The following is a 26,198-nucleotide window of genomic DNA, read 5'->3' on the forward strand; positions in this document are numbered from 1 at the left end:
CAAAAAATACGAGATAGATATCTTACACTGCCCAACAAAACACTACAGTAATCAGTCTACAGGAAAGCAGGAAGTATACTGTTATCAGGGAAGTGAGAGATAAGATAAAAGGTCAAGCACTTAGGTGAGGATGTAAAGTGAGTACAATACAGTAGTACCCCGCTTAACGCGGTCAATTAAACCCACAGGGTACCGTGTTAAGTGAAAACCGCGTTAAGTGAACAACAGAACATATGGGATTAATTCCAATAGAGACTGGCCAGACCCCCAAACTCTACTTTTTCCGACACAAAACCTATGTTCTAGTAAAAATAACATCTTAATTTTATGATGGTACATGCACACAATTAATACTTAAGAGAAATAGAGAAATACAGTCGCCAAGTTAATGTCCATTCAAATAATGGACTCCACTCCCTCCCCGTCTTCTCACACTACACTCCCTGGCTCTTCCCTCTCTGAGAAATTTTGGGGGGAAACCATTAAATTTTAATAAATAATACCTCAAACTAAAGTTAGGATAATATAATTGACATTGCTGGATTCCTTGTAAGACCAGGAATATTTTGAATATAAATGTCATATATTTTGCACAAAAGATAACATATTTCTCAGAGTAAACATTATATCTAAAATTTGTATGTCTAATGCAAAATATATGATGTTTATATTCAAAATGATCATCAAATTGTAAGAATTCCAGCAATTTAAATTATATTCGGGCCGGGTAATTTGTATGAATTTTATGAGCTAAAACAAATATCTTCAGTTAATAAAAAAAAAATATTCTTCACGACACTATCTGTCAATGAAAGAACCCCACCTTGCCTCCCACCCTCTTCCAACCGCACGGTCCCGTCCCAACCCTCCCCCCCACCCCCCACCAATCCTCCCTTCAAGAGATGTTGGGTGAAAAAACTAAATTTTAACATTTAGTATTAAATAATACCTCAGATTAAAGTTAGGATAATATAATTGACATTGCTGGATTCCTTGTAAGACCAGGAATATTTTGAATATAAACGTCATATATTTTGCACAAAAGATAACATATTTACTCAGAATAAACATTATATCTAAAATTTGTATGTCTAATGCAAAATCTATGATGTTTATATTCAAAATGATCATCAAATTGTAAGAATTCCAGCAATGTAAATTATATTCTGACCGGGTAATTTGTATGAATTTTGTGAGCTAACACAAATATCTTCAGTTAATAAAAAAAAAAAATATTCTTCACACAGTAACATATGGTCGGTCGGTCCCTCCCTCTCCCCCACCTCCCACCAATCGTCCCTACCAGATGTGTGGGAAAACCAGAATATTTACCTTTTTAGTAATAAATAATACCTCAAACTAAAGTTAGGATAATATAATTGACAGTGCTGGATTCCTTGTAAGTCCAGGAATATTTTGAATACAAATGTCATATATTTTGAACAAAAAATAGGATATTTACTCAGAGTAAACATTATATCTAAAATTTGTATGTCTAATGCAAAATGTATGGTGTTTATATTCAAAATGATCATCATATTGTAAGAATTCCAGCAATGTAAATTATATTCTGGCCGGGTAATTTGTATGAATTTCATGAGCTAAAACAGGCAGTCAGGCAGGGTGGGGCGAATCTAAAAATAGCTCTCGAGCCGGACACTCACCGCGTATACGTGGATAAAACCAGCGTTAAGTGAAAGTTCAGCTCTGGCGAGGCACCGCGTATACGGTAAAACGCGCTAAGCGAAACCGCGTTAAGCGGGGTAATATATATATATATATATATATATATATATATATATATATATATATATATATATATATATATATATATATATATATATATATATATATATATATATATATATATATATATATATATATATATATATATATATATATATATATATACATATATATATATATATATATATATACATATATATATATATATATATGTATATATATATATATATATATATATATATATATATATATATATATATATATATATATATATATATATATATGTAATATTCAGAAATTTCAGAGTAATTTCAAATGCCCCGCCAAGAGTGATACTGAGCGTTCAAGGTCATCTGAGGGGAGGGAGCGCTGCCTGCTCGTAGCGAGAGACTGTGGAACTAGGCCTATATGATATTAAATGTAATTTACCGAATTAATAATGATGCGATTCATGAAGTTAAGGGACTATTATTGAATTTGAAATTATTATAGATCGTTTAGCAGTCTGAATAATGTTACGGGTGTCCCACGGAGTTATTAGTTAGGCGGAAAATATGTCACGTAGACCTAAGCTAACGCCTTGAGGAGACGCGACGCTGCCTCTCTCTCAGTCGCAGGGAGGATTCATACAAAACAAGACGTCCCTGCGCGTCTGTCACAGAAATAGTCACGTGGCCTAGTCACCTGTGCTGCGCTATTGCAGTATAACAAGTAAGTCTCATTCGATCTCAGACAGGGTTAGATAGGGCAGTGATAAAGTAAACTAGAGCTAACAGTGAGTTCATTTCAGGGTTTCCGTCAGAACCCACTTGACTGGAGTTGACCGGAGTTGACTGCGAGAGATTGACTGCCGTTTGAGACTGCCGTTGACCGATCAGTGTAGGCCTGTCACTGTTTAGCGGGGTAGCAAAGGATCTCTTGAGTGAACGAGTGCTCCCGACAACTAAAACGACACGGGACCAGCATCAGCAGTGGGTGATCAGTTCTTACCACTCCGGTGCACAACCCCACATGTCCCGAGCAGCTAGTGAAACCCTCTTGCTAACGGGAAGCTAAAGTTTCTCTCAACTGTACAAGGTCTGATTGGCTCACTCCCTTCCGCTTTATGGACGCACTGGGAGTACACTGAGGCTATCTGAGTAAACTAATGGTCACACACTGAGACCGTGAGTCTAGGTCTCTAGGAGATACCTAGAGGAACATTTTCCCTCCCTTATTACGGGTGTAGTTAACACCATTCCTCAGACTGATATTATCTTGACGTGTGTAGTTTAATAGTTCCTAAATAATTTTGATAATATTGTTTTGAATGTCTGTGCCATTAAGTGGAACCAGAGTGATACTGTGATTTGATTCTTTTAATGCCTCTAATTGTTCTTCATAATTCTGATCTCAGGTATAACCTTGTTCCCCAGAGTAGTGGTTAGGTTAGGTTAGGAAGTGTACATCTGTTGGGGTGCTATAATTTTGTTGAGAGCCCTTAAGGCCTATTCATTGTAGAGTATGTAATTTCTTATTTTTTATTACCATTTCCTCAGTGCCTGGTATTATTTTGTTGAGAGCCCTTAAGGCCTATTCATTGTAGAGTATTTAATTTCTTAATTTTTATTACCAGTTCCTCGGTGACTGATATTATTTTGTTGAAAGCCCTTAAGGCCTATTCATTGTGGAGTATTTAATTTCTTATTTTTTAGTACCATTTCCTAAGTGACTGATATTATTTTGTGAAAGCCCTTAAGGCCTGTTCATGTGTGCAATTAAAATTTCTTAATACTTCAAATTTATTGTTGCCTGTGTTTCTAATAATTTCTATGTCATTTATGACTTTTATTCCCCAGAGTAGTGTTTTAAGTTTAAGTTAAGAGGTGCGCATATTGGTGTACCATTATTTGATTGTGTTTGTAGTGTTGGAGGGAATATAAGTGTCTAAATTTTACAGTGTGTCTCATTCATCCCAGTCACAGACGCTATCCTTCCACGGATCACGGACAATTCATTTTGTGTAGTAGATTTAAGTGTTCTTGTGCTGGTTCGGGATTTTTCTCAAAGGGGCGCTTCCACTGCCATTACCATCTATTAAATTTTAATAAACCCCAAGTCAAGTGAGAAATTAAAGTCCAGCAAATTCCGACCGGTTATATATATATATATATATATATATATATATATATATATATATATATATATGTATGTATGTATGTATGTATGTATGTATGTATGTATGTATGTATGTATGTATGTATGTATGTATGTATGTATGTATGTATGTATGTATGTATGTATGTATGTATGTATGTATGTATATGTATGTATGTATGTATGTATATGTATGTATGTATGTATGTATGTATGTGTGTATGTATGTATGTGTATATATATATATATATATATATATATATATATATATATATATATATATATATATATATATATATATATATATATATATATATATATATATATATATATATATATAGGGGGCAGTGAAATTTTGCTCAAAGCTGCACTCTTCAGGCATTGTTCCTTATACATACAGTGGGGTATGCTATAACGAACGGATCCTACTACGAATATTCCTATAACGAACGGTTTTACCTATAAAATTGAGAATGCTATAACGAACGCAACTCCTACAACGAACGCGGATGAATACGGGACTATTTCGCCTGGCGCATGAATATTGTTGTACCGCCACCCACAACAAGAGCGTCAGGCGCCATCTTTGTCTCATTTTGTAGCCAGTGCACCACTGTTATTGTTGAAATTTCGTCTTTTGATGTGGAAATTCGCATTATTTGTATAACTATTTTGTTATACAAGTATACAATTGTAACAATAAATTGTCCAAAGCGAGTGAGAAAGCTAATAACCCTTGAAACTAAGAAAGAAATTATAAAGAAACATGAGAATGGAAGAAGCATTGCAAAACTTGGTGATGAACATGGGATGGCTAAATCGACTATATGTACGATTTTGAAGAATAAAGAGGAGTTAAAAATTGTGCAAGTGGCTAAGGGAACCTTTAGACTTAGCAAAGCAAGGTGTAATGTGATTGAAGAGATGGAAAATTTACTCTTAGTGTGGATAAAGGAGAAAGAAATGGCAGGTGGTAACATTAGTGAAGCTATAATTTGTGAGAAGGCCAGACAATTGTTTGAGGACCTTAAAGCCAAGACTCCCAGTGGAAGTGATAGTGATGTGCCAGTGTTTAGGGGTACCTGCATGCTGAATAACACTAAGGTAAGATAAAGTACCGTATATTTTACATTTTCCACAGAATTTTTTCAGTGTTAAGTGGTTGTATTTGGGGGTCCGGAACGGATTAATCCTATAACGAACGAGGTTCTGGAACCAATTACGTTCGTTATAGCATACCCCACTGTATCTAAGACTGCATGCCAAATTTGAAGCTGATATGTCGAGATTTAGTCTGCCGCATTTTCTACTGAAATTTTTAAATTTACCTACAGTACTAGCCAAACAGCCGCTGTGGCGGTGCAATGTTCTGTTCAGTGTTTATCAACTTTTTTTTCATATCTCTTATTTCATTTAAGTTGTCTTGTTGCAGATGAGTATGGTGCTATGTCTATATTGATTATCAGCCTTTTCTCATTTCATTTCTCAATGTTGTGTTACTGTACTGTAATGTAGGGGAGACCTGGGTAAGTTGGCGCACTTGAAATTATTCAAATAGTTACCGTTAAGCAGTTCACACCGCAGGATCACCACGTGCTTCCTCAGTCACCCATAAGCAGTCATTCTGAGACACCGCACGTCTTGATTAGAGTAGGGGAAAATTGATTTTGATGCTGGTAAGTAAATTTTATTCTCTTATAAGGTTTGCTGTAACATGTGTGAGGTTATAGACAAGTACTGTAGTATCCAATTTAGCCATAATTCAACTTAGCGCTTAAGGATTGTTTATCCATGAAACAGTTCATGTTAGGCTTCTTGATATATACCAAAATAATTTATTTATGATCACTGGTACGGCTGGGACAAGTTGGCTCAACAAAAATGGGGCAAGTTGGCGGCACAGTACTAGTTACATACTTTCCATTTTCATTTATTTGAATTAGGCTTCATTATATTTCTGATTAACTAATTTTGGCGTTATTTACTAATGCACAAGAAGCCTATTGATGATGTGTTTTCAGAAATTGCTCTAATAACTAACTTTTTCTTTTTCTTTTCAGGTGATCTGATCAATTTGCTATCAAGATGGCTACTGTATTAACGAGGGCAGCCACAGATCATGCATTGTTTGGCTCTGCAAGTGTTCTTCCAGTGGACAAACTTCCCTCGAAAGGCGAGATGTTAAAGAACTGCTGGCGATATAAATGTGATGACGGAAAGTTTGCAGATGTCTCAATGATTATAAAGATGGCCGCCCAGGACTGTTCAGAAATATGGGAAAAAGCAATTGGAGATAGGCAGAATGTTCCAGTTCTTAGCCAAAAAACTATTGAGGAAAGGTTGAGAAAATTGTACAGTAGAGGAATTGAACTAAATAAGAACAAGAATGTAGGCAAAAAAGCTGCATTTCAGGTAGAAATGAAAGAGTTGTTTGATATCTGTAGCTGTTATTGTCCCCTTGCCTCCTGTCAGGATGTGAGGTGCATAGTTAAGGAGTGTGACGGATATCACCTGGCATGTAATTGTGTTATAAAAGTTCCCAAACAAGAGGTGCAGTTTCTCCTTGACCAGCGAGGTGATAGGAAGATGAAGATTGCAGGGGTTGACATGAAAGTGACGAAGATGTGGGACAGAGTGACGGCAAGAGAGAAGCATGATGCGGACAGAGTTAGGAGACAGCTTGAGCAAAAACATAGATATCTGGTAGCTGGAGATATTCCTTATGTTGAGGATAATTCAGATGATTCAAGAGATATTCCTCTCGTCAATACTGATGCTGATTTTGTCCCTGATCCAAGGGCTCTGACAGACACCAGTTCACAGAACCGGACAAGACTCCCTACACTGGCTGCCGCTTGTGACCGATACTTGATTAGTGATTATGCTGGAGCTGCCATTGCTACTGCCACCTTAACTGACTATGGCATTATCACAAAGGATGACAAGAGTCAGGTTATTGGACCACATAAGCTGCGGGATGCGAGACAAAAATACCGATTTAAGAGGCAAGAAATTGAGATGGCTAGTTTAGATAATTTGACGTCACTCTATTTTGATGGTAAGAAGACCGCCACTCGTGTGATGATAAAGAATGAGAAGACCGAGAAATGGAGTTCGAGGATGATGGTGAAAGATCATTATGTCATCATGGTTGAGCCTGGCAATGAATATCTCACACATGTGACTCCCAAGACTGGACACGGAAAGCAGATTGCCAAAACTATTCACGAGTTTCTGGTGGAGAAAAATCTAACCCAGCAGCCCATTGTGTGTGTTGGTTGTGATGGAACCAATGTAAATGTAGGATCAGAAAATGGAGTCATTCATCATCTTGAAATGTTACTTGGTCACCCGCTCCATTATTTCATATGTCAGCTTCACGGAAATGAGCTGCCTTTCCGCGCAGTTTTTTATCACTATGATGGTAAACCAAGTGGTCCTGAGCATTGGCGTGGTCCCATTGGAAAGCAGATCAAGGAGTCTTTGTCTGAGCTTCCAGTTGTCGCCTTCCAGCCAGTCAGTTTCCCTGATTTCCCTGTGTTTAATGATGAAGTGGAGAAAGATCTGTCCTGGGATCAGAAATACCTGTATAGGATTTGTAAAGGAGTTATCACAGGTGTTGTTGAAGATGACTTGGCTGCTATTGAGCCAGGTCCTCCCTGTGTGTCAAGGTGGAACACCTTATGGAGTAGAATCCTCAGGCTGTATGTAGCAACATCAAGACCCAGCCATGAGTTGAAAAGAATTGTCATTGCAATAATAAAGTTCAGTGCTCCAATGTGGTTTTACATCAAGATACACCCTTACGTAACACACGGCTCAAGGAACGTATTCCAGTCCCTGCTATATATGAAACACCTGAATAGTGAGGAGGAGACGATAGTGAAGAAGGCTGTCCAGAGAAATGCATACTTCGCCCACACAGATCAACTTCTTCTTGGTATGTGTGCAGATGAGGACATGACTGTTTGAGAAAAAGCTGTCTCAATGATAAGAAAAATTAGAGAGGAGAATCAGCAAAAGGAAGAATGCACTGGCAGATCTGAAGAGGAGGAGGAAGATTCTGATGCTGCTGTTGACGAGAATTTGTTAAACTATACTGATGAGGAGGGTAAAGATGGAGATGGGAATGAGGATGTTCCTCCTGTAGTCAATATGAGAAAGGTGGTGACTCCGAAACTAAAGTGGCAAGCAAAAAACTATCATTCCATGATTAACTGGAGGAATGAACTCAAGACTGAGCCTCCTTACATTGCTTCTCTGTCAAATCTACAGGTTAATGACATTCTTGAGACACCATTAGTGGTGCCCAAGTGGCCAAACAGCACTCAGGCGGTCGAGAGAGGCATAAAAGTGATGACTGAAGCTTGCACTGAAGTGACGGGATACGAATCGAGAGATGGATATATTAGGCAAAGATTATTGTCTAGGAAAATGATGCCAAGGTTCCGCACAAAAAGAATTTCAATATGAACTTGTAATGATTTTCTATACGGTGTACCTGTAAAATAACATGTGAATTAAATCGATGTCACCCATGTAAAATTTATCATTATCCTGGAAAACATTAAATGACACCTAATTTTTGGTATACACTAAAAGTTGACAAAAAGTCGTTCGCAATGCGGCAGGGTAAGTATGCATGAAATGGAATGAAATTTTGCACAGGTGTTTGTTACAGCCATACAAACGATGCCTGAAAAGTGCAGCCTGCAACTCAAATAAAAGTGTTTTTTCCCTGCCCCCTAATATATATACACTAGAACTCTTAAATCACTACTGTAATGTGATACAGCTGGTTAATTTTTATCTCTTGTGCAAAATATGAGTTTATATTCAAATTATTCGCTGTCTTGCAAGGATTCCAGCAATGCAAATTATATTCTCCTAACTTTAGTCTGTGACATTATATAAGATAAAAACTGTAAGCCTAAAACCTTGGCTGAGCAGATGGGGGAGAGGGAGGGAGGGGGGGAGGGAGCATCAGGGGGGGAGGGAGCGGGAGGTGAGGTGATATGTTTGACAGTTGGCGTCGAAGGTCTAATGTGTGTTTATTTATCAGTCCTTAAGAGTGACTAAGCTTTTCTAATATAAAATCACAGTGAAATGACCTGGGAGAATATAATTTGCATTGCTGAGATTCCTGTAAGATAGTGATTAATTTGAATACAGGTTGACAACCCTTTATCCGAAATTGCGAAAACTGAAAAGCTCTGAAAACCGAAATTTTTTTTTGTGGGTCTTTTTTTTTTTTTTTAAACAGGGATTAGCCCACCAGGGCATAGATCACTGACCCACATTGGAGCCTGGGGGGCGAAAATGTAATAGTAATAATAATTATAATAATAATAATTATTCATAGTAAATAAAAATTTTATTAAAAATACGCCAAAATAAAATAATAATGATGACAATAATAATAATAATAATAATAAAATATAATAAAAATTAATAATAATAATAATAATAACAATAATACTGTAATAATAAAATAATAATAATAAAGAAATACAAGAATGAAAAAAGATCAAAAGTGAGAAACACGACCTAGACCTATGAATTATTATTATTAATTATTATTATTATTATTATTATTATTATTATTATTATTATTATTATTACAGTATTACCCCGCCTAACGCGGTTTCACTTAACGCGTTTTATCATATACGCGGTGCCTCGCCAGAGCTGAACTTTCACTTAACGCGGAATTTTTCATCATATACGCGGGAAGCGGCGCGGGCACGATGCGCACAAGGTCGCCCAGTCATCAAAACATTACCGAGTTCTTCACCCACCACCCACCACAGCCGGCCCAAGTCAGTGATAGTGATAATTATAGTGAGGATATGGACTTATATGGCCTTTGAGGGGTTTGACAAAGAGGCCCTGCAAGCCTCTGTGGTGGATAGTGATACAATTGATACAAGTGATACAGGTGAGGGCCAATAATCTGCCCTCTGCCTCGGAACCAACCCCCCATCCCCGTGTGCCCAGCCATCTTTTCTACTAATGCAAGTGTTAAAAAACCTAATATTATTGATATTTCTCTTAATTATTAATTGTGTGTGCATACCATCATAAAGTTAAGATAAAATTTTTACTACAACATGTGTTGTCAAAAAGTGGAGTTTGGGGGTCGGGCCAGTCTCTATTGGAATTAATCCCATATGTTCTGTTGTTCACTTAACGCGGTACTTAACGCTGTGTGGTTCAATTGACCGCTAAGCGGGTACTACTGTATTATTATTATTATTATTATTTTTATTCTATTTCTCCCAGGCCCCAATGTGGGTCAAAGACTTGTGCCCGATAGGCTACAAAAAAAAAAAAACTAACCATTCTGAAAACCGAAAAATTCCAAAATCCGAAATGTCTCTGGCCCCAAGGATTTCGGATAAGGGATTGTCAACCTGTATAAACAAGCTATAATTTGCACTAGACATAAAAATTTTAGTACCATTATCATTTAGTGCATGTACAGTACAGGTTTGCACTTAGGTCATTTATTTCTTTACGTTTCTTTTAGTATGGTGTGTGCATGTAAATGAATGAAAATAAATGAAGAAATTTATGTAAATCTACCCAAAAATACAGTTGACAAACTTTACATTACTCAAATGTACTAAACTAATGTACTAATATTTTTATCTCTTGTGCAAAATATATGACGTTTATAATCAAATTATTCACTGTCTTGCAAGGATTACAGCAATGCAAATTATATTCTCCTAACTTTAGTCTGTGATAGTATATAAGATAAAAACTTAGAGCCTACTGTATACGTAACCACCAAACCCTGGCTGAGAGGGGGGGTGAGGGCGGGGGGAAGGGGAGGTGACAGTGTCATGCTTGACAGTTGGCGCGAAGGTCTAGTGAAGTATTTATTTGTGTTTTTTTATGTCCTTTAGATTGAGTTTTTGTTTTTTGCTTATAAAATGTCATAGAAGTGACCGGGGAGAATATAATTTACATTGCTGGAATTCTTATAAGATAGTGATTAATTTGAATGTAAACATGCTATAGCTTGCACTAGACAAAAATTTTAGTAATCATTTTGTACATTATTTTGATTTCATGTAAAGGTTGTACCTCTCTAATCAAGCAACCTCGGGACCTGACCCATGACAGACCATGGAAATTCACCCTTTTCCTGGACAGATAGTTATAGCTTACACAGAGAGCCATAGGTAACGCAGGTAGCGGTATAGCATATACAGTGAACCCTCACTTTACACGGTTAATTCAACCCACAGGGTACCGCAGAAAGTGAGAAACGCGTAAAGTGAACAACATAACATATGGGATTAAATGAAATAGAGACCGGCTGACCCCCAAACTCCACTTTTTCCGACACAATACCTGTGTTCTAGTAAAAATAACATCTTAATTTTATGATGGTACATGCACACAATTAATACTTAAGAGAAATACAGTCGACCCTCGTTAATTCGGACCCCGTTAATCCGGATTTCGGATAATTCGGACAAAATCTGAATGAACATTTTTTTTTTTTTTTTTTTTTAAGATTTGTAGGAATATTACCTATGCGGACCTTCAGCTAAAATGCTGGTCCACCCACTGCTGGGATAAAACACCACAGTCTTTTTGGTCAAATGTAACATCACCACTAGTGTGGGGGGGGGATGCAACTTTTAGCTTCAGACATGAAAAATATTTACCATTTACTGCCAGTAAACAATGGAAACGTAAAATTTGTACCAATTAGTAATGAAAAGTTGTGCAGTTCCTTCAGCAAATGAAGCTCACCAACTTACAATAGGCTAAATTACCTTACAACATGTTTTCAGCAGCCTATGTTGAAGTTCTTAGCACAGGCTAACTTATCATATCATATACGGTATCACAGTTCTCATTGATCTACAAAAAATACCGGGAATAAAAACCTTTTTGATATTTCACACTTAATATAATACCCGGTAATCTACTTCAACCTCCTATTGTTTACAACGACACATGACGCACCACCAGCTGTTGAGTATCAGCTACACGGTACACGTATTTTTCGAATCGTTTTCAGTTAAAAAACTGTTACATCACATGTATATTTTACCTTAACTGTGCCTGAATGAATATATTCTCGGAAATAAATAGTAGTTTTGCTGAAACGTGATGTATTTTAATGTAAAATAGGATAAAATACATGACGAAAACAAAAGACTTTACCTAACCTTCCGATGTTCTAGAGAAGTTACTCGTTTTTTTAATAGTTTTTGGTTAAAATACTGTTATATTACAATGGTATTCTATTCATACTCTGCTTGATATAATGCATTCACGAAAATGTAATATTTTTGCTGAAATGACGTAGGTATTAGTGGAAAGTGGGACAAAATCGTGACGAAAACAATGACTTTCGCTTTCTTTCGTTCAAAAGATGTTACCGTAATCGCTTTTCGATTGGTTTTCAGTAAAAAAACTGTTGTATTACATTAATATCCTATCCTAATTGACTTGAATAAATACTACGATACCATATTTCTGAATATTTTCATTAAAATCCATCCAAATCATTTTCCTTGTCATCGTCTGCAGCACCAAACAGCTTCTCCCAGTCCTCTCCTTGAACAGGGCTAGAGGGTACGTGTTTTCGAATCATTTCAGTTAAAAAACTGTTACATCTGTAGTATCTTGCATTATTTAAAGGGAGAATGAAGAGTCGCATGGTCTGTCTGGCTGGCTGTATATTCTCTGTTCTTGGTTACAAAGTGCCTAACACATTTCGTGTTTACACAAGCCTAAACACTTTCTGACTTTGGTAAGAAGTAACATAATATATAATATATATATTTAATAAAGGCAGCATATAAACATACATATATATATATAACACTATTTTTCTCTTTCAAAAGAGAGCATGGCTGCTACAAATCCTAAATAAACAAAACTTACAGAATTACATATGGGTGTACAGTCCTTTAAAAAAATAGAAAATTAAACACTAAATGAAAATCAAATGAAATTTTAATGTTTATCAGGCTAAACAGCAGATGGGCTGTCAGAATTATCATCTTTATCACTGACAGTGACAACATTCTCAGCAACAGGAACAGCTTCAACTTGTCTTGAAGTTGATGGCAGTGGATTATCAAGTGTGGACACCGCTGTTGCTGCTTCCTGCTTCCTAGCTATTTTCTTGAATATATCGGGCAATGTCTGTTGCTTCATATACTTGGGTCTTTCTCTAATAAGTTTATCTTGGAGCAAGAAAACATTCATGATTTCTTGTTCACTTACAAAACTTCGTTGCTCTAGTCCAGCCAGCAGTTCAGTTGTCAACGCAATTAACCTGTCAATAGAGATTCTGTCTCTCACATCTTCCTCATTTTCTTCACTGCTTTCATCTTCATCACTACCTGTACAGGCATTTCTCTCCGGACTTTCCGATAACAAGCAACTTACATCTATGGGTACCCGCAGCATTAGAGCAGCACATTACCGTGACGCGATCCTTCGAAGCTTTAAACCCCGATGGCGATTCTGCATCCTCAGTTGTCAGAGTTCTTTTTGGCGTACATCTCCAAAATAAGGCAGTCTCGTCAGCATTGTACACTTGTTCAGGCCTTAAATGTTCATCACTAACTAACTTTGCAAATTCATCCACATAGGCACTAGCTGCATCCTTGTCTGCTGAACGTTTTTCACCACATACTGCACGAAACTGTAAGCCATGTCGCGACTTGAAACGTTGCAGCCAACCTTCTGTATAGTCACACTTGTGTTGCAATCCCAGCTCTTCATGAAACACTTTGGCTTGTTCCTTTAATAAATCACCAGAAATTTCCACACCTTCATTTACACGAAGTTTAAACCAGGTTACGAGAACTTGGTCTAGTTCCGCACGTTTTCCCTCCGACATTGACTTCCTTACAAACATTTTGCTTTTTGATCCACTGTCAGAAAAGAATTTTAACAGTTTTTCTTTCTGTTTTTTAATATCATACACTGTTGAAGAGCCGATGCTGTATGTTTCACAAATGGTTCGCACAGACACGCCGCTATCAAGTTTTTTAAGCACTTCCACTTTCTCTGCGATCGACAACGCACGATGTTTACGTTTTACGCCACCGCTTTTCTTTGCTGAATCCATGATGGGGCTATACAGCAGCAATTAAATGATAAAATCAGAAGGAATGAGCATGAATGCTTGTTAGCAGGTGCAAGCAAGATCCAACAGCTGATTCTGGAGTACAGCGCTATCAAAACAAAAACGGCACGTGAGCTTACGAGATATTGGGAGCCTACGAAAAATAAAACGAGAACCTTTCTTCCCCTTTTTCTAAAGGTTATTAATAAATTGATACTGAGGTACTTTTTTTCCATTTATTTATTACTTAATCCTATTAGTGTCCACCAGCTAGCTGTGCTTCTTGTAAACAAAACTATTTCTGTACTGTACAAGAACAGCTGATCTAACCCATTTTCTTTTACTCAATTCATGGCAAACATCACTGAATCTTATTCTTTCGACATCACATTTTATAATTAGGTACTAGCTTGTGTTATTAGTGAATATGCTGTCAAATGGGGCCCCATATCTTGGAGGTGCCTAAGGCCTACGAAAGTCTTAACCCGTCACTGGGCGCGTCCAGAAAACAATGGTGCGCCAAGGCAGGAAATTTGAAAATGCGCTCCGAAATCCATGCCGGAAAATTTGAAGGTTCCGGTTTATCGATTGCCGGATTTTTGATGGTCCACCTGTACTATACCTTAAAATCTAGTGTTTTCATCCAAACATTTCTCAGAGAGGGAGGAGCCAGCGAGCTTGGGAAGAGAGAGGGGGAGTTGAGTCCATTATTTGAATGGACATTAACCTGGCGACTGTATTTCTCTTAAATATAAATTGTGTATGCATACCACCATAAAATTAAGATGTTATTTTTACTACAACATAGGTATTGTGTCAGAAAAAGTGGAGTTTGGGGGTCGGGCCAGTCTCTATTGGAATTAATCCCATATGTTCTGTTGTTCACTTTCCACGGTACCTGTGGGTTCAATTGACCGCGGGGTACTACTGTAATGTAGATGCAGTTTATGGAAGGTTAAGTTGGTGACCAAAATTAATTTTAGAGTAAAGATCTGGCTAGTCCAGTACAATAAAGCCATTTTAACACATGTTAAAGGGCATCACCTGCATGGATGTGTCCCAGTACAATATGCCCGCACAAAATAAGATCCCACTGTATATGCAAGCTTCATATGGTTAATGAAATAAATGTGTTTAAATAAACTGTTTTGTTTGGTTTCTCCCAAAATCATTCTGGGTGAGGTTCCAATATTGGAGCTAAAAACCTGGTTATAATATACATGAAAAATGAATTTACTGTGGTGAATAACTTTTGGAGGCAATTTTGACAACAAATGAGTTCCTCAGAACACTTTACCTACAGAATACCTAAGCTACAAAACATTATTATCTCAATATTTTTCATAAAAAAACATTAATTTTCACTAACTACCCACTTTTCAAACGAATTTTCGTGCCAGATATGGAAACTTCATGTTATTATCATAATATAAAAGTAATAAAAATGCTCAAATTAGAACTGTAATTTTTTGGTGACTTAATGACACTTTTTGGAAATAATTATGACATCAGATAATGCGGTGAAAGGGTGAAAATAAATCAGAGATACAGGGGAAGAAGGAAGCTGAAAGAAAAGTTAAGATGTAGGTTTTATTAGAAAAATAGGTGAGAAATTGGAAGATTGTGTTAGCAAGTGGGAAGGGTAAAAAACTGAATGGGTGTCCTCCTCTACAAGAAGAGATGGTGCACTACAAGCTGGCAAAAAGAGAATTACCTGAATGCAACATACACATACAGTACTGTATATATATAGTATACATGTATGCATGACTCAAGAATAACATTGTTATTGTAAATGGACATTACTATTGATCCTCTGTCTAATGATCAGTTAATATTAATACAACTGTATTTATAGTCTTTTATTTATCTATGACCACTGTTCTGTATATCAATTGTATTGATATTTATAGTCTTTAAATTATATTAGTCTGTTCTTTGCATAATTCTACATAGAGTTTATGTGAAAAACAAGTATCTTAGGATTATTTTTAACAAAATCTCAATCATCTTATAATACAATTATTACAAAATACTGTTTATTATTAGACAAAGTAACACTCAATGTTGAATGTAAAATATATTTAGCTGCCAAGCAGCTGATCTCATCAGATATCTAAAATATCTATAACTAAACAGATCATATACAGAACAATAAATTCAACAGAAAGCTATACAATACAGTACTATACAGGTGTGGGTTACATAGTTTTTGACCACTTGTGCATGGGATCCCATCTGTGATGAATAAAATTGTCTGGCAGTGGCTAAATAAATATTAAAAGTGGCATCCCTGCAGTGAAGGAGCGAAATAAAAAGATTAAATTTTTTTACTCATACCTTACTTTTGGGGATGTAGAGGACTGACACTCTGCCTGAAATATCCCCAATATACACCTCACTAGAGCTATGTGACCAGGCAATTGATGAAACACTGTGACCTTCATGTTCCCGTGACCTGATGAGGTGCCTGGACCCACTTCCACCTTGGCTGATGAGCTAGGGTAACAACAATTACTTTTAATCATGGTGATTAATTCTTAAACATAAACAACATATATTTTCCTTATATCGGTATATTTTTGTAATGGAAATTTGAGAAGTAGTGAGGTGAAATGAGAGAACACTTAACACTCTTGGGCTTGAATAGACGCTCTCCCTTGAGATGTTCAAGGTCTGGCCTATTACTCATTTCACTGCACTTAACTGCACTACATGAGAGATAATTGTACATAATGAGTCAAAGCAATCTTGCTATTTGAGATAAAAAGGTGGGGTTTGTTATAATAGCATTGTAAATATATTATCTACAAAAAGTTCTCTCAATGTATACTATACAAACAGTAGGAGCGTTAGAAATAAAATAGACTTGCTGAGAGCGGTTGTATGTACCAAGAATGTAGACGTCATAGCAATCACCGAAACTTGGATGAATCTGGCGAGCAAGAACTTTTTATCAGAGTACCTCATAGAAGGGTACAACCTTTTTCACAAGGACAGGGAAGGTAGGAAGGGGGGAGGGGTCGCACTCTTCGTCAGGGATACATTAAAATGTTGCATTAATAATACAATAAAGGGTGAAATAAGAACCGAGTCTGTATGGGTAGAAATTGCGGAAGGAAGAGAAAAACTAATTATGGGAGTAATTTACAGGCCACCAAGTCTTTGGGAAAGAAGCAGCTCAGTCCATATGGCAGGAAAAGAGTAGGGCAGCAAAATACAACAACTTGTGCATTATGGGGGATTTCAACTTCAGAAATATTGATTGGGACAACCCCGCAACCCCACACCAGTCTGAGCGGAAACATCTCTCAGTTCATGGTTTGCTTTATACAGTGCAATCACTGCTGCAATGTCGTCCCTTGGACATCTCTGATGGCCACTATGTTGGGGTAATGCACAGTAAACGAGGCAAAAAATGGCCACGGGGCGCTCAAACCCGCAGAGTTAATCTTCCCCTCACGATTGCCAGAGGCGCACTGAGAGTAAGCCGTGACGTGTGCTCAGTTGCCAAGTGTCACCACTTGCCAACCAACCAAGCTTTCACAACCAAGCCTTCACAACATATGAACTTATTTACGCGAGAAGTTTGTTCGTCAGCTCTATCGCTACTTAACTTTCCGCACAGACTGTATACAGTTAACCCTCACTTTACGCGGTTAATGTAACCCGGAGGGTACCACGGAAAGCGAGAAATGCGTAAAGTGAATAACATAACATATGGGATTAATTGAAATGGAGTCCAGGCCGATCCCCAAACTCCACTTTTTGACGACACATAACTATGTTGTAGTAAAAATAACATCTTAATTTATGATGGTACATGCACACAATTAATACTTAAGAGAAATAGAGAAATACAGTCGCCAAGTTAATGTCCATTCATATAATGGACACGACTCCCTCCCCCTCTTCTCACAGTACACTCGCTGGCTGTTCCCTCTGAGAAATTTTTGGGGGAAAACCAGGTATAGTAATAAATAATACCTCAAACTAAAGTTAGGATAATATAATTGACATTGCTGGATTCCTTGTAAGACCAGGAATATTTTGAATATAAATGTCATATTTTGCACAAAAGATAAAATGTTGGCTATTTGTAAGGAAAATTCTTACATTAGATCTAAAATTTGTATATCTAATGCAAAATCCATGTTTATATTCCAAATGATCATCATATTGTAAGAATTCCAGCAATGTAAATTATATTCTGGCCGGGTAATTTGTATGAATTTTATGAGCTAAATAAATAATTATACTTTACGCGTTTCCACGTTTACGCGGCACCCTGCCGAACACTGAATGCTCACTTTCCGCGGTGTGTGTACCCTTTTACGCGGAGAGCGGCGCGAGTAGGGTGTGCACAAGGTCGCCCAGTCATCAAAACATTACCAAGTTCTTCACCCGCCACCCACCACAGCCGGCCCAAGTCAGTGATAGTGATGATATGGACTTATATGGACTTTGAGGGGTTTGACAAAGAGGCCCTGCAAGCCTCTGTGGTGGATAGTAATACAATTGATACAAGTGATACAGGTGAGGGCCAATAATCTGCCCTCTGCCTTGGAACCAACCCCCCATCCCCGTGTGCCCAGGCATCTTTTCTACTAATGTAAGTGTTAAAAAACCTAATATTATTGATATTTCTCTTAATTATTAATTGTATGTGCATACCATCATAAAATTAAGAAGTTATTTTTACTACAACGTAGGTATTGTGTCTGAAAAAGTGGAGTTTGGGGGTCGGCCCGGTCTCTATTTCAATTAATCCCATATGTTATGTTGTTCACTTTACGCGGGCCGCCGTGGGTTTAATTGACCGCGTAAAGTGAGGGTTCACTGTACTGTACAGTATTGTATATTATATAGTTATGCAAAAAGTAAAATTTATTAAGTTTCTTCCCATACATTTGGATCAGAAAAATTGAATTCCTAATAGTGATTATGTATTCTAGAGTCAGATGACAAACAGCCTATCTGAACTGTGTCATACCACTGGTGGTAGATAAGTGAATGAGTTACTTCAATTGCTTTCTGATTGCTGGACTAAATTAAGTTTCAATTGAATGGAACCAAAGGAGACAAAAGTTCGGATACCTGGAAGATTAAGATACACTGTATTATACAGTAGTTGGAATTTGGATAAAAGGAATTGCACTGTACATATTTATTTCTGAGAGGCTATCCTAGAAAGAAATAACTACTCTTAATTCATTACTATTTTAACTGTCCCTGAATCTGTAAATTCACACAAACTGCTATGGGATAACTTACCTCAAATATCTCAACAGTTCCATTACTTAGTGCACAGGCAATTAAACTTTCATCAGATGATATGCTGAGTTGCACAACGGATCCATTCTGGGAGAGAAAAATCAAACACTGTACAGTACAGTATACCAAAAAATAAGTTCTAAATAACAGCTGTAGTTATATGAGTCACTTCATGACAGAGGTAGACAAACAACAAAAGAATAATACACCAGAAAATGCAGTTAAAGTTTAACAATTATGAAATAAGTATTATAGAAGACAGTAGAACCCAGGTTATCCGGTACCTATAGGGATTGAGAGGTAATGGAAAAAGAGATTTACTGGTTAGTCGAACCTCAGTCTTAGGATCCCTCAATAAATCCAACAATGCACAGTACAGTAGAACGTCGATATAACACAAGATACGTTCCAAAAGAGGTCGCTTTAAACCAAATTCGCACTAAATCGAAGTGTTGTTTCAATGGAATAATTAGTTTGGTGCTTGAGAGAAACACAAAATACTGTACTAAAATGACTGACAGTCTACCCAGATGCACCTCAGCCCTTCTCCTAGAATAAACAAAACATTGTTTTTTGTGGTATTGTGTTAAAACAAACACTCATAAATCAACACAGCTAAAATTATGGGACGTGAAATGATCTGTTTACTAGTGATAAGCTGATGGGAAGATTGGGGAGGAGGGGGGGAGGATAGGTGAGGTGATATGTTTGACAGTTGATGCCAAGGTCTAGTGCTTATTTATTTATCTGTCCTTAAGAGTGACTAAGTTTTTTTTCTTATAAAATGTCACTGAACTGACACGTTCTAATTAATTTTATTACAAAGGGCTAAAAATTTTATCTCCTGTGCAAAATATATGACGTTTATATTCCAATTATTCGCTGTATTGCAAGGATTCCAGCAATGCAAATTTGATTTATTCTCCTAACTTTAGTCTGGGATTAATTGAAATAGAGACTGGGCCGACTCCCAAACTCCACTTTTTCCGACACAATACAAACATAATACCAAGTTGTAGTAAAAATAACATCTTAATTTTATGATGGTATGCACACACAATTAATATTTAAGAGAAATACAGTCACCAAGTTAATGTCCATTCAAATAATGGACTCAACTCCCATCCCCCCCCCCCCTCTTCCCACGCTCGCTGGCTCCTCTCTCTCTGAGAAATACTTGGGTGAAAACACTAGATTTTAAGGTAGAGTAATAAATAATACCTCAGACTAAAGTTAGGATAATATAATTGACATTGCTGGATTCCTTGCAGGTCAGGAATATTTTGAATATAAATGTCATATATTTTGCACAAAAGATAAAATTTTGGCTTTGTAATCAAAATTCTTAAATTAGATCTAAAATTTGTATGTCTAATGCAAATTCCATGATGTTTATATTTAAAATAATCAAAATCTTATAAGAATTCCAGCAATGTAAATTATATTGTGGCCAGGAAATTTGTAAGAATTTTATGAACAAAAACAAAATATCTTTAGTAAATAAACAAATTATTATTCACCCAGACACTATCTGTCAATAAAAATACCCCACCTCCGCTCTTCCCACGCTCGCTGGGTCCCTCCTTACCCCCCATACCCCACCTTCCCTCCCTACCAGAGAAATGTTTGGGGAAAACAGTATATTTACATTTTTAGTAATAAATAATACCTCAGACTAAAGTTAGGATAATATAATTGATATTTCTGGATTCCTTGCAGGTCAGGGAATACTTTGAATGAAAACTTCATATATTTTGCACAAAAGATAAAATATTTGCTTATTTTCATGATCTCCTTAAATTACATCTAAAATTTGTATGTCTAATGCAAATGTTAAGATGTTTATATTTAAAATGATCACCATCTTGTAAGGGTTCCAGCAATGTAAATTATATATTTTATGAGCTAAAAACATATATATTTTCAGTAAATAAACAAATTAAACTTCACCCGCGTAAATGGGGAAATTCACCGCGTAAATCGGGCATCCCGGTTCTGGCAAGGTACCGCGTTAATGACCAAACATGTAAACGAGAACTGCGTAAATCGAGGTTCAACTGTATACAGTGGGGTATGCTATAACGAACGGATCCTACTACGAATATTCCTATAACGAACGGTTTTACCTATAAAATTGAGAATGCTATAACGAACGAAACTCCTACAACGAACATAATTTAATTTTTTTTTTTTTTTTCTAATTTATTGTTTTATTATTACAAATATTAATGATATTCTTTATTTCAGGGGTTTAGATGCATATTTATGCACTTTTTTACAATTTTTACAATTTTATATTATATTTTTCAGTGTTAAGTGGTTGTATTTGGGGGCCTGGAACGGATTAATCCTATAACAAACGAATGCTATAACGAACAAGGTTCTAGAACCAATTAGATTCGTTATAGCATACCCCACTGTACAGTACTTATTTTTACCCACAATAAGGCATACTAGGATAAATTTCGTATCAGTAATACTACATTTTGCAAAAACAAAATTTTCAAAGATCAGAATCACATTGAAATATTACACGACCGTTAGTAGGGGCGGAAAAAATATAAAGTTGTTTGCAGTCCTATTTCCTGCCTCTGTTGACAGTCGCGTAATATTTCAATGTGATTCTGATCTTTAAAAATCTTGTTTTTGCAAAATGTAGTATTACTGATACGAAATTTATCTTAGTATGCCTTATTGCGGGTAAAAATAAGTTCTGTATTTTGCGGCGTAGAAGACGCACCCTGATTTTGGAAATGTAATTCTAGGTAAAAAACTTTTTATACTTACTAACCGACACAAGTGAAACAATTGCTTGATATACAGCCCTTTTGGTACACACATCTCTTTGAATATCATCACTTAGAACTGCTGATCAGTCGTCATTTTCGTAAATTAAAAAAAAAAATCTGTATAAGAAGTGGAAATCTTTAATACAGCACTCATTTTATACACCTGGTCACCTCCGCATCTAGCGGGCTGTAGTGTTTACATTCTTTCCCTTGTTTTTGTCGGTATGACGACGGGAAATATTTTCCAACAGTAGAAGGTAAGCAAATGTAAACATGTATATCAACGTCTAAAGAAAAAAAATCTTTATTTTAAAACAAATAATTAAAAGTAAAAAAGCAGCTCGATAAAAATCAGTTAAATTAAAATTTTTGGTGTGAAGAAACAAAAATTCCTGCGCTTTGAGACCAGCAGACAACCTTTCGCAATTCCTCAATATATGGCGCTGTCGCACCACTGCCATTATTAGTAAACAAACCGCACAGCAGCAAGGGTTGTGTAGCTGCAGCCGTTTATTTTTTATGTTTTACCTACTGAGTAAGTAAATAAGCGTATTTTTCGCAGTACAGTGACCCCTCGTTTAACGAACGCCTCGGTTAGCGAAATTTCGGTTAACAAACTGCCTTCCATAAGGATCTTCAATTCGGTAACGAACAAAAATTCGGTTAACGAATTTCTTACGAACCGACCTCAACATGTTTTCGCTTGCACTGACCGGGCAACCAGCTTTAGTATCAGTCCGCCAATACATTAATCGGTTCTAGAGCTTAAATTCCTTACTATTTTAGTAAATATCAAGAAGTTTATACTATTCAATAATTTTAAAAGTTTAATATTAACTTTTTTAGTCATTTTAACAATTATTGAACATAATTGAAGGTAAAGAAACTAGTTTCTGGCGTGCCATCCAGCCTGTTAACACACCAGACAGGCGTTAGTCTCTCTCTGTTTTCAGTGGAGGTAACATCTTGCTTGAGACTCTTCAACTAAATGCTTTTTTTCTGTGTTTCCAAGCAAATTATTGGTCATTTTGAAATATATTTTACATATTGACAATATATAATGCAGTGCAGTGTTGATTTAAAGAAAATAATCTTGAAATACACCAAGAGAACTAAAATTTTATGGATGAAATGGTGCCATGGGGTGACTTCTCTTCCACCCCAATGCCTTTTCTTCTTCCTTCTCCTCCACCCCCATTCTAATTCCCATCATCATCATCCAGGAGCCTTCTACATACACACCTCAAAGTAAGTGAACTTTTCTACCATTTTTGTTGAATTTAGGAAATTTTCGGTGAGCTGGAACCAATTACCCAAAAACCCATTGAAACAATGGTTTCGGTTAACGAACTTTTCGGTTAACGAACGACCTTCTGGAACGGATTGAGTTCGTTAACCGAGGGGTCACTGTATATCAATAATATTAGTTAAATCAATTGTTTTATGGTATACAGTCAACCCTCACTTTACGCGGTCCCACATTCCGCGTTTCCACGTTTACGCGGTGCCCTGCCAGAACCCAGGATGCTCACATTCCGCGGTGGATGTACCCCTTTACACGGTGAAGTATAATTTTTTTTAATTTAGCTCATAAAATTCATACAAATTATCCGGCCAGAATATAATTTACATTGCTGGAATTCTTACAATTTGATGATCATTTTGAATATAACATCATAGATTTTGCATTAGACATACAAATTTTAGATAACATTTTTTCTCTGGGTAACTATGTTATCTTTTGTGCAAAATATATGACGTTTATATTCAAAATATTCCTGGTAGTACAAGGAATCCAGCAATGTCAATTATATTATCCTAACTTTAGTTTGAGGTATTATTTATTACAAAAAAGTTAAGTATTCTGGTTTTCCCACACATCTCCTTGGGACGGTTGGTGGGGGGTGGGGGGGAGGGAGGGACCGACCGACCATCTGTTACCCCGTGAAAAATTTTTTTTTTTTTATTAACTGAAGATATTTGTTTTAGCTCATAAAATTCATACAAATTACCCAGTCAGAATATAATTTACATTGCTGGAATTCTTATAATTTGATGATCATTTTGAATATAAACATCATATATTTTGCATTAGACATAAAATTTTTAGATAAAATGTTTAATCTGAGTAAGTATGTTATCTTTTGTGCAAAATATATGACGTTTATATTCAAAATATTCCTGGTGTTACAAGGAATCCAGCAATGTCAATTATATTATCCTAACTTTAATCTGAGGTATTATTTAATGCAAAATGTTAAAATTTATTTTTTTCACCCACTCTTTCTCTTGGTGGGGGGTAGGGTTGGGACTGACCGCGCGGTTGGAAGAGGGGGGAGGCAAGGTGGGGTACATTGATTGACAGATAGTGTCATGAAGATTTTTTTTTTTTTTATTAACTGAAGATATTTGTTTTAGCTCATAAAATTCATACAAATTACCCGGCCAGAATATAATTTACATTGCTGGAATTCTTATAATTTGGTGATCATTTTGAATATAAACATCATATATTTTGCATTAGACATACAAATTTTAGATAAAAAAATTTTCTGAGTAACTATGTTATCTTTTGTGCAAAATATATGACATTTATATTCAAAATATTCCTGGTCTTACAAGGAATCCAGCAATGTCAATTGTATTATCCTAACTTTAGTTTGAGGTATTATTTATTAAAATTTAGTGGTTTTCCCCCAAAAATTTCTCAGAGAGGGAAGAGCCGGCAGTGTAGTGTGAGAGGGGGAGGGAGTTGAGTCCATTATTTGAATGGACATTAACTTGGCGACTGTATTTCTCTATTTCTCTTAAGTATTAATTGTGTGCATGTACCATCATAAAATTAAGATGTTATTTTTACTACAACATAGTTATGTGTCGTCAAAAAGTGGAGTTTGGGGATCGGCCTGGACTCCATTTCAATTAATCCTATATGTTATGTTATTCACTTTACGCGTTTCTCGCTTTCCGCGGTACCCTCCGGGTTACATTAACCGCGTAAAGTGAGGGTTAACTGTACTGTACTGTATAGATAATACTTGTAGTTGCTAAGTACTGTAATGAGGTAACAGTCTTTGTAAGGGGCTGATTTCAGTTGACCCTAAGAAAACCTCTGATACAACCCATCAACTAGAGTCGTGGAAGACGCATGGTAATTTTCAAGGTATATTTTTGTAATAAAAAGTGCATCTTCTACGCCGCAAAATACGGTATATATTAAATGCATCCTCCAAAAGCGTGAATTTGTTAACAGAGTTTAACAGTTAATTCATGTACTGTATAATACTTCTGATAAACTTCCTACGTGTTTATGTTTGATACAGTCAGTTCTGCTATAACGCGATAGTTGTGTTCTTGTAAAATATCGTGTTATAGAAAATCGCGTAATAGAAATAACAGGGCTTATGGAGAAAATAGGGTTAGGTGCAGATTACTACTCGAAATCGAAAAAAAATTAGTAGTTAGCCTAACACAAAGGATAGCACAGTCTAAATAAATGTTACATTCATATCTAATAATGAAATCATACAGTAAATGTAACACTTTGCCTTGAAAAAATATGAATATAACTTGATGGGGGAGAAGGGTGATTTTGAGGTTGATAACATCAAGCTTCTCTTCAAGTGTTATATCCTTACGATCATCACCGGGAAATCGATCACCAGAACGTTTCTTGGAGATATTCTTCTTTACCATATTCACAGTTAGTACCACAAAATTGGAGAAATAATAAGCAAAAATCGTGTTACAGCAAACAAGCGTTCGCGTTATACAAATATCATTCCTCTATTCATAAATCGCGTTAGAGCAAATTCGTGTTATCAAAACACGCGTTATAGCAGAACTCACTGTATAATGAATGTATGAGTCTTTATATAATTTAGCTAAATATCTTTTTCGTCAGGAACGGTCATCCCAACGATTATGAATAAACTCATTTAGAAATACATCATTACTTCAGGACAAAATCGGACAGGTTTGCAACAGCCAATCAGCTGTAACTTTTGAGGAGGGGGCGGGGCATCTTTTCTCAGATGGGAAAAAACACGCTATAGGTCGAATGCCTTGGTGAAGTCAATGAAGGCGACAGATACAGGTGTTTTTCGTTTTTTCAGATGGCGGTATATGTAGTCGAGAAAGCTGAC

General features: G+C 36.3%; 1 protein-coding gene across 3 annotated transcripts in view; it reads right to left on the reverse strand.

Annotated features, from left to right (window-relative positions):
* LOC121876180 overlaps positions 1 to 26,198 on the reverse strand; it is an 85,987-nt gene that overhangs the window by 13,476 nt on the left and 46,313 nt on the right. For all 3 annotated transcript variants that reach the window (XM_042381138.1, XM_042381140.1, XM_042381141.1), the window contains exons 4-5: positions 19,265 to 19,351; positions 16,331 to 16,489 (exon numbers count right to left, since the gene is read on the reverse strand). In XM_042381138.1, the coding sequence (XP_042237072.1) occupies positions 16,331 to 16,489; positions 19,265 to 19,351 (246 nt within the window). The remainder of the gene's footprint in view (positions 1 to 16,330; positions 16,490 to 19,264; positions 19,352 to 26,198) is intronic.

This window comes from Homarus americanus, unplaced genomic scaffold (assembly GCF_018991925.1).
Source record: "Homarus americanus isolate GMGI-L3 unplaced genomic scaffold, GMGI_Hamer_2.0 scaffold34921, whole genome shotgun sequence".
NCBI lineage: Eukaryota > Metazoa > Arthropoda > Malacostraca > Decapoda > Nephropidae > Homarus > Homarus americanus.